We start from the raw sequence: 12,875 nt of genomic DNA, 5'->3' as shown, positions 1-12,875 counted from the left end.
TTACTTTAATATCCCCTTTGAGGACTTGATTTTCATATAAAAGGGGGAGTGGGGGTTATCTGCACCCCAATAAGTAGACAGTAGTTGAAATAGATGAAGGAATGCTGCTAGCAGCAGCTAATCACTCCTGAATAGTGTCAATCATAAGACTATAAATAAGGGTATGCTCACACGAGCGTAAAAATCGGACGAGTGCAATGCGAGAAAATCTCGCATTGCCATCGGACCTATGTTAGTCAATGAGGAAGAGCAGTTAGGGCGGCTTTGCACACTACGACATTGCAGGTGCGATGTCGGTGGGGTCAAATCGAAAGTGACGCACATCCGGCGTCACTTGCGATGTCGTAGTGTGTAAATCCTAGATGATACGATGAACGAGCGCAAAAGCGTCGTTATCGTATCATCGGTGCAGGCTTCGACATTTCCATAATGCCGGTGCCGCGACAGGTACGATGTAGTTCCTCGTTCCTGCGGCTGCACACATCGCTGTGTGTGAAGCCGCAGGAACGAGGAAAATCTACTTACCTGCCGCCAGCGGCTATGCGGAAGGAAGGAGGTGGGCGGGATGTTTACATCCTGCTCATCTCCGCCCCTCCGCCGCCATTGGCCGCCTGCAGTGTGACGTCGCTGTGACGCCGCATGACCCGCCCCCTTAGGAAGGAGGCGGATCGCCGGCCAGAGCGACGGTCGCAGGGCAGGTGAGTGCATGTGAAGCTGGCGTAGCGATAATTATCGCTACGCCACCTATCACAAGATATCGTACCTGCGACAGGGGCGGGGACTATCGCGTGCGAGATCGCAGCATCGGCTTGCGATGTCGCAACGTGCAAAAGCCCGCCTTAGTCAGCTTTTCTCGCATCCAGATTCTGGATGCGAGAAAAGCGGCAGCATGCTGCGATTTTCTGATAGAGCTGTATCCCTCGCACCCATTCAAGTGAATGGGTGCGAGAGATACATCAGACTGCACTCGGATGTTATCCCAGTGCATTCCGATATACACACAGGCTGATAATGGAGATAGGGAGGATTAACCCATCCCTCTCCTCCGCAGCGCCCGTCATCAGCGTCACAGCTGTGACCTGATTGCAGGATCGGGTCACAGTCACATGACACTCGGCTCACGCTCGCAGCAGAGCCTGAGCCGGTGGTCATTAGAATATTGCATCGGATGCCATACGCTCGTCTGAGTCCAGCCTAATAGAAGTGCTTCTGCGCTAAACTGTCTATATATATCAGCTCTACCAAAGATGGACCAGTTGTAAAGGGGATTATACACAACTGAAAAAATTAAATAATGAAGAACATGTTTTATACGAAGAGATAAAGTAACAAAGTTACATGTCATAGGCACCAGATCTAAGCACTCACTGTGACCATAGATGGATCACCAAGAGCTGGAGTGTACAGCAATAGATGGACCAGATGGATATTAAAGGTCGTCGGTTAAAGAACTCTGTCCTGATACTTGATAGCAAAAGGATTCCACAGGATAGTTAGTCCTCAGAAGGGTGCGCAATCCTGGATGGAGCGGCAAGGAACATGCCAGTTATAGAGTGCTATGAAAAGTATCCACAGGATGTTAAGTCGTCTGTGTGGTGTGCCAACCTGGATAAGAAAAAGCCAGGTACGGGGTACTGGGTGGGTCTATCCCGCCACAGCAAAGCAATCCCTAGTCTGCTGGGTGTGATGCTGCTGCTGGACGCCTCAGCCTTCAGCGTCTCAAGCAATACATCGAGGCACCGGCCGCAGAATGCGCAAAAAGCAGGGCGGGTGACGTCACCCCTAAGTACGGAGGCCTGCGAGGGCCAATCCAGTGCATCTCGAAACACCTTGTTTCTGCGTCAGGGATGATTTAACTTATCCATACTCATACAGATCCCACCTCGCAGGCTGCCCCCTTTGCCACAGAAATCTCACCCAGTAAGCTACCCCCCTTTTCCACACAGATCCCATCCCACAGGCTGTCACCTTTGCCACACAGATTCCACCCCACAGGCTGCCTCCTTTGCCACACAGATCCCACCCCACAGGCTGCCCTCTTTGCCACACAGATCCGACCCCGCAGGCTGTCCCATTAGCCACACAGATGCCATCATGCAGGCTGCCCTCTTTGCCACACGGATCCCACCCTGCATGCTGTTCTATTATCCACACAGATGCCACCATACAGGCTGCCCCCTTTGCCACACAGATAAGACCATGCAGGCTGCCCCCCTGTGTCACACAGATCCCATCCCGTAGGCTGCCCTCTTTGCCACACAGATCCCAGCCCACAGGTTGTCCCCTTTGCCACACAGATCACACTCCACAGGCTGCCTCCTTTGACACACAGATCCATCCCTACAGTTTGCCCTCTTTGCAACACAGATGCAACCCTGGAGGCTGTTCCCTTTATAACACTGATGCCAGCATGCAGGCTGCTCCCTTTGCCATACAGATCCCACCCCACAGGATGCCCTCTTTGCCACACAGATCCCACCTTGCAGGCTGCTTCTTTTGCCATACAGATCCCACCCAACAGGCTGCTCACTTTGTCACAAACATCTCAGTCCACAGGCTGCCCCTTTGCCATACAGATCCCATCCCTCAAGTTGCCCCTTTTCCATTCAGATACCACCCCAAAGGCTGCCCCCTTTGCCATAAAAAACCCACCCCATGCTGCCTCATTCCAATGCAGATCTCAGCCCTTCAGCACCTTCGGCTTAATGAGCGCTTACCTGCTCCTGGCTATGGCAACCTCTCCTCCTCTGTGATGCTCTGTACAGACGCCGGCAGTGTGAGGAGGTAAACTCATTGCGTGCACTGGCATCACAACAGGAATGAGGGCACACCACCGCACGTGGGGTCAAGGAGCAGACTGGAGCTCCACTGAACCCGGAAGTGCAGATGAGCATGGAGGTAAGGAGTTTATTTATATTAGCGTCTCAAATACGCTAATACAATGAATACAGGGATACCGCCCCCACCGCAAAGATGCCAGTTTTCATATGAAGTCTGGGGGAAGGAAGAATTTAAAAAAAAAACTAAACTCAATCCTGGTGCTGCTCCCTGTGACCCGCAGCCCTAGGCACCGGACCTCCGGTGCTTAGACATAAATACAGCCCTGATTGTACATAAATGTTCACTCTATTGTATGAGTTGTTGTAATTACATGGATACCAAAAATGTTTGTAATTTTCTGGCTTGTGATGTTTGTTTTTAATATTTTATATTTATTATATTTTATAGGAAAAACATATTTTATTTTCTTTCTACAATACAGGCACATAGATATGCAATTTTATATAGAGATCTATCTCACTATATCAACACACTTTGCCTTTCAGAGCATACCAAACACATTAAAGTATAGAAAATTCTCATATTCTTATAAGTGTAGCCTGTGGCTTATATATTTTGCTTCTGCCTACAATGAAGCAGGTTGGGTGTTTGAGTCCAGCGAGATCAGTTTTCAAGAAAAGAGAAGAATTGTTTATTTAATTTAAAAAAAAAAAGTATAAACAGAGCAGAGAGACGATGCCCCGTCCCCTGATGAGGAGGCACTACGGAGTGATGAAGACAACAGGAGAGAAGATAAAATGAAGTGGAAGCCTTGACCGTTTGGGACAACTCCCTCAAATCGGGATGGTCCCTATACATCCAGAATGGTTGGGAACGATGAAAGTGTTGTCTACTACAATCTCTTTTTTTCTGACATAATGAAATTTTGGCTTCCATTTGAGTAATGAAGTCCAATAGACACATTTAGTGTAGATAGGGTCTACTACCATAGTATTTTTTGTTGTACCTATTGGTTATAATATTCTCTTCTAGAGTATGTGTGTAGCTATGAAGTGAAGCTGATTTTTACATAACCAATTTAAGACCATAAGGTTCTTTAATTCTGAAAAATGTTTGATTATTTCTAAATCCAAGTTGGCTTATTGTTATTCTGTAATTACAGCTAAGCACTGTTGTGCGGGGGGGTGAGTGTGACCCTTGTACATCTGTAAATGCTGACGTTTATGCAGTGGTTAAACACAAACTGTGCACATTTCCAACAAGAACACAACAAGACCTTTACTGCGAAATTACAAGACAGAAAACAGGAGAACCAATGGCATCTGTCCATGAGAGTACACCCCCCTCCGATTTCACTGTGACTTATTAAAGCAGTCAGTGGTATGCTCTTTGCTTCCTGTTATTACTTATGGAGGAAATGAGCTCTTCCTATAAAACAAATGAACCATTTTCATTGGCCCAGCTTACTATTGTTTCTCACTTCATGTACTTTGATTCCTTTCATGCACCATCAAACAAACAGCATTAGCGTTCCGAATGTAACATAAGTCAGCAAATTCATTTGGCTAGACTGGAGATTTCATCTTACAATTACAGGACCACGTGCTGTAAATTATAACAATGTTAGAAGTCACTGGGGAGATTCCTGTAGTAATAGAAGCATGGGGCAGCAGGCGGGATATAGATATACCTATAAACTTTGGAATTTTGACTATTGGGTACATTATTTTTTAACAAAAAAATAACTAATATGAAACACCCTGTTCCTTTTCAAGAAGAGATGAGAAAGCTTTGACATTTGAATTATACACATTTCCATTAAACTGTATTATATTTTAATATCAGCACCGATACATTTTGTATATGGCCTTTCTTTGACCCCTTAATGACAGACAATTTTGACCTTAATGACTAGGCCAAATTTTTGATCTCTGATAAGTGTCACTTTACGAGTGGTAATAACTCTGGAATGCTTCAAAGATCCTAGTGGTTCTGAGATTTTTTTTTTCCATGACATGTTGTAATTTATATTAACGTTACCACTATTATAAAGTACAATGTGTCATGAAAAAACTATTTAGGTTGATATTTTTTTGCGCATATTTGTGAAAATACTGGAATTTTGGCTAAAATGTTGAAAATTTCGCAGCTTTCAAGCTTTTAACTTTTGTATCCTTAAACCAGTTAGTCATGCTGTACAAAATAATTAATAAATAATATTTCCCATAGGTATACTTTACATCTGCATCATTTTTCCATTGTTATTTTATTTTGTTAGGATGTTAGAAGGGTTAAAAGTTTAACAGCAATTTCTAATTTATTCAAGAACGTTACAAAATCCATTTCAATAGGGACCCATTTAGATTTAAATGGAATTTGAGGAGCCTACATATTGTAAATGCCCCAAAAGTGATACCATTTTAAAAACCACACCCCTCATATATTTGAAAACTGCTGTCAGGAACTTTGTTCAATTTTCAAGTGTTACATAGGAATTAATGCAAAATTGAATAAAAAATAAAGAAATTTGTCCTCTAAAATGTTCCTTTAGCCCCATTTTTTCATTTTTGCAAGGGATAGAACAAAAAAATTGGACCCACAATTTGTTACCTAGTTTCTTTTGAGCGTATTGATGATGCTGATATCCCACATATGATCAGAAGCCTCTGTTTTGACAAAGAGGCTTGGCTCGGAAGTTAAGGAGCACCATTTGAATTTTGGAACACAGCTTTGGTTGAAATGTTACAATTGCAGAGCCTCTAAGACACTAAAATAGCAGAATCCTCTCATACTTGACTCCATTTTGGAAACTAGACCAGTCAAGGATTTCATCTAGGGGTGTACTGAGCATTTTTAACCTAAAGGTGATTCACAAAACTTTAGAATACTTATATGTGAAAACAAAAAATTACATTTTTTCCACTAAAATACTATTTTGGCACTAAATTTATAGTTTACACAAGGGGTAATAGGAGAAAATTGACCCAATAATTTGTTATGCACTTTCTCCCAAACACAGTGATACCCCATATTTGGTCAAAAACTAATGTTTGGATACATGCAAATCGCAAACTTGGACACTGTGTTGCATTTGCAGAGCCCCTGAGGTGTCAAAAAAGCGAGCGCTATAGAACATGAATGCCTGCTGTGAGCTTCAGGCAGAGACTGAGTGAGTCACGTGATCAGCGGTGATGTCACTCAGGTAATTTGCGGTCACAGCTGGAGATTCCTACAGCCCTCCACCTCTGACCGCAGGTAACCTGATATCAGGAGACATCAGTAAAGTCAGTGACATCACTTGAGGTGGGATCACTGAGTTTAATTAAGTACCCTGAGGTCAGGTTACCTGCGGACACAGGTGTAGGGCTATGGGAACCTTCAGCTGTGACTGCAACTAACCTGAGTGAAAGCACCGCTGATCACATGGCTCACTCAGTCTCTGCCTGTAGCTCACAGCGGGCAGTCATAGTCTATGGTGCTCACTGTGAATTCAGATTTGGCAGTGCTGGAATTGTCCCGGTACCTCGTGTGGATTACAACGGACCTGAAGGGGTGTTTTGGGGGTTAATAAAGTAGTGAAAGAGGGATTTGTTTGTATTGTATTTCAAATAAAGGATTTTTTCAGTGTTTGTGTTTATTTAGTTTCACTTACAAATTAGTAATGGGGTCTGATTACTAATTTGGGGCTTAATGGCAGCTGAAAGCTGCGATTAACCCCTTATTACACCGATTGCCACCGCACAAGTGCAATCGGGAAGAGCCGAGTAAAGTTCTGGGAGTGTCACGTCTAATGGATACGGCAATCTTGGGTGGCTGTAGGTTGCTATTTTTAAGCTGGGGGGCTCAATAACCATGGTTCTCTCCAGCTTGAGAATACCAGCCCCCAGCTATCAGGCTCTATCGTGGCTGGGTATAAAAATTGGTGGAGGCTGCACGTCGGTTTTTTAAAATTATTTACTTAAATAATTCTTTTAAAAAACGCATGCAGTTGTCCTATTTTGAAACACAACCAAGATAGGCGCACAGCTGGGGGCTGCAGCCTATAGCCGTATGCTTTATCATGGCTGGGTATCATAATATAGGGGGCCCTATGTTAAATATTTTATTTATTTTTATTGTATGATAGACCCACAGACAGCACCTATGATTGAAAGCGTCAGGCATGCTGTCACTCAGCATGGGGGTACATCTGACTGCAACCAATCACAGATGTCGGTGGCCAGGGAAAGCAGTGCATATGCATGAGGCTAATAAGTGGCCCCAGAAGTGAATGAGTGGCCGCGGGAGCAATTACAGTCACCTCAGAGCTTTGGTAAGTATGAAGCGCTTGCTTCATTCTTTTTTTCATTATTTTTCCATTATATTTTTTTTTATTTCCCAAGTTGCTGGAGCTGGATCAATGCCCCTAGAAATCCGGGCCCGGGCCTGACACTTGGGTGCATTTCAAACCACGTGGATCTGGACTTTTACAGTCCAGGTCCGTCCATCATTACTTAGGATACCATGGCAACCCTTTGACAAGGGACAATCCTATCAAAGGGAGGCTTTTAAAACCCTTTTACCACTTAAATACCAGTGTAGAGCTTGACAATGGAATTTATGTGGTTATTTGGTCTCTATCAGTTCAAAAACTGGTCATGGGCTGAGGCCCACGGATGTTAGCTAGCTGTCATGTATAGTGCTGGGGGGGCTAAGCTATTCACCTATTCCTGATTACCGTTTTAAAATGACGCTGAGTTTTTATTCGTGTTGGTGGTTGTTGTTGTATCCCTTTCCTGACCAGGCGATTTTCCATTTTTGTTCTTTTGTTTTTTCTTCCCCTTATTTCAAGATCCATATTTTTTTCTGTTGACATGGCCATGTGATGGCTTGATTTTTGCTGAACAAGTTGTACTTTTGAATGACATCATCGATTTTATAATGTGATATACTAAAAAGAAGGGAAAAATTCCAAGTGTGGCGACATAGCAAATAAAGCGCAATTCCTTAATTGTTTTTTGGGTTTATTTGCAGTGTTCATATTTTGGGAAAAACGATCTGACAATATACTTCTCCAATTCAGTATAATTATGCTGATACCAAACATGTATAGTTTTATTTTATTTAAGTGTTGAAAAATAAGGCAGAAATTTTGAAATAAAAAGCATGTCTTGCTATTTCCCCAAGAGCTACCATTTTCAATTTTCAGGATATCGACCTGTTTGAGGATTTGTAGATTGCGCCGTACGTCAATATTTTTATTGATAACACTTTTGGGTAGATATGATGTTTTGATTGTCTGTTATTACATTTTTTTGTGTTGTTGGGATTCCTGAAAAACTGCAATTTTAGCGTTTTGATTTTTTTAGCGATACGCCATTTACTGATCAGATTAATTTATTTCATGTTTTGATAGATCAGACTTTTACAAACACAGCAATACCAAAATATGTGTTGTTGTTTTCTATTTCTTAATTTTTAATGGGGGAATTGGGGGTTGATTTAAATTTGTAGATATGTTTTTTATTTTTTTAAACATTTTTTCTTAGTTTTCACTGTTTTTGTAAATCCCATAAGGGGACTTGAACTTATGATTATCTGATCACTTGTGCTTTTATACAGCAATGCTAAGTATATACTAAAAATTGTGGTCTTCCATGAGCACCAGCCACAGGCTGGTTTTCACTGGAGTATCATCATACCAGGTTTCAGCAGACCCCTGGCTATCATGGCAAACCATTGCTGCCCTACAATCAAGTAATGTGGAATGAGATGCCCCCTGCCAATATGCTTTAGATGCCGCTGTCAGAGTTTGACATTGACCTTTAACAGTTTAACAGCTGCATATAGCTCCACTCCACTCCACCCGCACCTGTTGGAGGCAGATGATGGCAGAACATCACATTCATCATTTGCCAGCAAATATGTGGGCTTGGCATGTGGCTTGTTCTGAATTCAGAATATTAAATTCCATTGTTACACAAACTAGTTTTAGTATCTTGTCATTTCTCTAGTCAAATAATGCATGTATACATCACCTTTTTTTGAGGAAACAGAGACTGGATTATGGATGCCTCAAAGCTATGTGTTCCCTTCAGTTGGGTTTTCTCCCAGAGAGTTTTAAGCACTTGCATTGAAGTAGTCTGTGTAGACAACGGCTCGGCAAACAAGCTCTACAAGAAAAGAAAACACATAATAGATCACACACAGACAACTGTGCAACAGTGATGAATATGTATTTTAAAAACTTGAGAAATATTACAATACTATATTTCTTACAATGGCTCACTGTACATTACTGACATATTTCTTATGAAATCTGTTTTAACTCCTTCACGACCGGCTGATTTTGCGCTTTCTGGTTTTTTTTCATGATTCTTATTACGACAGATGTAACTCTTTTTATTTTTCAGTCAATTTGGTAATGTGAGGGCTTGTTTTTTGCAGAGTGAGCTGTACTTTTAAATGAAATCATGAGTTTTACCATATAGTGTACTGGAAAACGGTCCAAAAAATTCCAAATGCGGAAAAATTGAAAAAAATAGTGCGATTGCACTATTGTTTTTGGGATATGTTATTCATCGTGTTCAATATACAGTAAAACTGATGTATCGATGTGATGCCTGAGTTCAGTGCAAGTTTGTAGACACCAAACATGAATAGGTTTACTTTTATCTAAGAGGTTAAAAAAATAAGAAGTTTGTTTGAAAAAAGTGGTGTTTGTTTTGCGTCATTTTACGCAACCCGTAGCATTCTCAATTTTCGGTTTCTATGGCTCAGTGATGGCTTATTTTTTTGCAACTCAGGCTGACCTTTTTAATTGTACCATTTTGCACCGATGCTACATTTTGATTGCCTGTAATTGCATTTTGGGCAAAATATGCAGTGACCAAAAACCATAATTTTGGCGTTTGGAATTTTTTGCCGCTACGCCAATTACCGATCAGATTTTTTTATATTATGATAGATCAGGCATTTCTGAACACAGCGATACAACATGTCTGTGTATTTGTTCTTTTTTTAATCCTTTAATTTTCAATGGGGCGAAAGGGAGGTGATTTAAACTTTTAGGTTTTTTTAATTTTTCAAAACTTTTTTAAACATTTTTTTATTTTACTAGGACCCCTAGGGAGCTATAATGATCAGCAGCCTACTCGCTCATTCATTTCTCCCGATTAGAGCAGCACCGCTCAGACCGGGAGAGATGATCATCTCCTGTAAGCTGCAGTACTCGGCTGCTTCTTACAGGACCTTAGTCATGTGAGCCACTCGTACCTTCTAAGCACACATGTTAGCTATATAAGTCAACTGACATGTGCTCGGATCCCCGTCTGCAGCCCGCAGCAGCAGGTGGGGATTAACACTATGACCGTTAGGACGAAACTTTACTGTGTGCAGTCATTAAAAGGTTAACCATCTTTGTACACATCATACAATGAAAATATCTGTTCCACTTTAATATACTTTGGGAGACCTTACCAAGACTGGCATTTTTAGTTCAGTCTGCAACCTATAGTGAAAAGCTGGCATAGTAGGCCACACCTCCTTTACAAAGCACCACTCACCTGAGCTGGCTCAAAAAATGCAATAAAAAAAGCTATTGCACAAATACAACTTACAGTATATCACAACAGTGAGTACACCCCTCATTTTTGTACATATTTTATTATATCTTTTCATGCGACAACACTGAAGAGATGACACTGATATAATGTAAAGTAGTCAGTGTACAGCCTGTATAAAAGCGTAAATTTGGTGTGCCCTCTAAATAATTCAACACAATCATTAATGTCTACACCACTTGCAACAAAAGTGAGTACACCCTTAAGTGAACATGGCCAAATTGTGCCCAAACTGTCAATATTTTGTGAGGCACCTATTAGTTTTAAGCATTGCCTTAACCCTCTTGGAAATGGAGTTCACTAGAGATTCACAGGAGCCACTGGAATCCTCTTCCACTCCACTATGACAACATTACGAAGCTGGTGGATGAGGACCTTGCTCTTCTTCACCTTCCATTTGGGCATGCCCCACAGATGCTCAATAGGGTTTAGTTCTGCAGACATGCTTGGCCAGTCCAGGACCTTTACATTCAGTTTCTTTAGCAAAGCAGTGCTCATCTTGGGGGTGTGTTTGGGGGTCATTATTTTAAAATACTGCCCTGTGGCCATTTCCGAAGAGACGGTTCATGCTCTCACCCCCATGACTTGAATGGGTGCGAGAGAAACAATGATCGCATTACAATCACAGCATGCTGCGATTGTTTTCTCAGTCCGATTAGGGCTGAGAAAATAATCGCTCATGTGTGCTGACACACAGGCATTATTTAATTGCACTCAACTCGCACAGTTTTTCTCGCTGTGTGTCTTAGGCCCCCTTCACACGTCCGTGAAAAACACGCACGTGTGTTACGGGCCGTTTTTCGGGTCCGTGTCCCGTTTTTGTGTCCGTTTTTATGGTCCGTGTGGCACCTGTGTGAATTGCGTATGCTAGCCGTGTTTGTGTGCAGAACGTCCGTGTGTGCGTGTGGAATTAACGTGTATGTGTACGTGTAATGTCCGTGTGTAATGTCCGTGTGTGTGATGCACAATGTCGTTTATAAATGTCGGCTGACAGCAGACAGAGTTGCGCGATGAGAATGAACTCGGGTGAACTTCACCCGACTTCATCCTCATACCGCGGCTCTGTCTGTGTCGAGTACTGATTAGCGGTCACCTGTGAAGGATTCACCGGTGACCGCTAATCCCCCGATTGACTGAAGTGTCCCCCCCTCTCTTATACTCACCGATCCCCGATCACCGGCGCTGCACGGCATTCACACTGCTGCGGCGGCTTTTACTATTTTGAAAAAGCCGGCCGCCCATTAAACAATCTCGTATTCCCTGCTTTCCCCGCCCACCGGCGCCTATGATTGGTTACAGTGAGACACGCCCCCACGCTGAGTGACAGGTGTCACACTGCACCCAATCACAGCAGCCGGTGGGCGTGTCTATACTGTGCAGTAAAATAAATAAATAAATAATTAAAAAAAAACGGCGTGCGGTTCCCCCCAATTTAAAAGCCAGCCAGATAAAGCCATACGGCTGAAGGCTGGTATTCTCAGGATGGGGAGCTCCACGTTATGGGGAGCCCCCCACCCTAACAATATCAGTCAGCAGCCGCCCAGAATTGCCGCATACATTATATGCGACAGTTCTGGGGCTGTACCCGGCTCTTCCCGATTTGCCCTGGTGCCGTTGGCAAATCGGGGTAATAAGGAGTTATTGGCAGCCCATAGCCGCCAATAAGTCCTAGATTAATCATGTCAGGCGTCTATGAGACACCCTCCATGATTAATCTGTAAGTTACAGTAAAAAAACACACACACCCGAAAAAATCCTTTATTTGAAATAAAAAACACACACAAATTCCCTCATTACCAATTTATTAACCCCGACAAACCCTCCATGTCCGGCGTACTCCACGGACCTCCAGCGTCGCGTCCAGCTCTGCTGCATGGAGGTGACAGGAGCAGCAGAAGACACCGCCGCTCCGGTCACCTCCACACAGCAAATGAGGTGAGTAGCGCGATCAGCTGCTGTCAGTCAGGTAACTCGCGGCCACCGCTGGATCCAGCGGTGGCCGCGGGTAACCTCCGTGACAGCAGCTGATCGCGCTACTCATCTCATTTGCTGTGTGGAGGTGACAGAAGCGGCGGTGTCTTCTGCTGCTCCTGTCACCTCCATGCAGCAGAGCTGGACGCGACGCTGGAGGTCCGTGGAGTACGCCGGACATGGAGGGTTTGTCGGGGTTAATAAATTGGTAATGAGGGAATTTGTGTGTGTTTTTTATTTCAAATAAAGGATTTTTTCGGGTGTGTGTGCTTATTTACTGTAACTTACAGATTAATCATGGAGGGTGTCTCATAGACGCCTGACATGATTAATCTAGGACTTATTGGCAGCTATGGGCTGCCAATGACTCCTTATTACCCCGATTTGCCAACGGCACCAGGGCAAATCGGGAAGAGCCGGGTACAGCCCCAGAACTGTCGCATATAATGTATGCGGCAATTCTGGGCGGCTGCTGACTGATATTGTTAGGGTGGGGGGCTCCCCATAACGTGGAGCTCCCCA

The 12,875-nt window shown here is 43.2% G+C and overlaps 1 protein-coding gene across 1 annotated transcript in view; it reads right to left on the bottom strand.

Annotated features, from left to right (window-relative positions):
* Nucleotides 1–12,875, bottom strand: part of VEPH1 (ventricular zone expressed PH domain containing 1) — a 755,777-nt gene that overhangs the window by 154,807 nt on the left and 588,095 nt on the right. Inside the window, exon 11 of the mRNA XM_075340702.1 lies at nucleotides 8,799–8,933. Coding sequence (XP_075196817.1) covers nucleotides 8,799–8,933 — 135 coding nt within the window. The remainder of the gene's footprint in view (nucleotides 1–8,798; nucleotides 8,934–12,875) is intronic.

This window comes from Anomaloglossus baeobatrachus, chromosome 3, assembly GCF_048569485.1.
Source record: "Anomaloglossus baeobatrachus isolate aAnoBae1 chromosome 3, aAnoBae1.hap1, whole genome shotgun sequence".
NCBI classification, from domain to species: domain Eukaryota; kingdom Metazoa; phylum Chordata; class Amphibia; order Anura; family Aromobatidae; genus Anomaloglossus; species Anomaloglossus baeobatrachus.
Note: the sequence above shows the minus strand (reverse complement) of the source record. Positions and strands in the feature narration are given on the sequence as shown.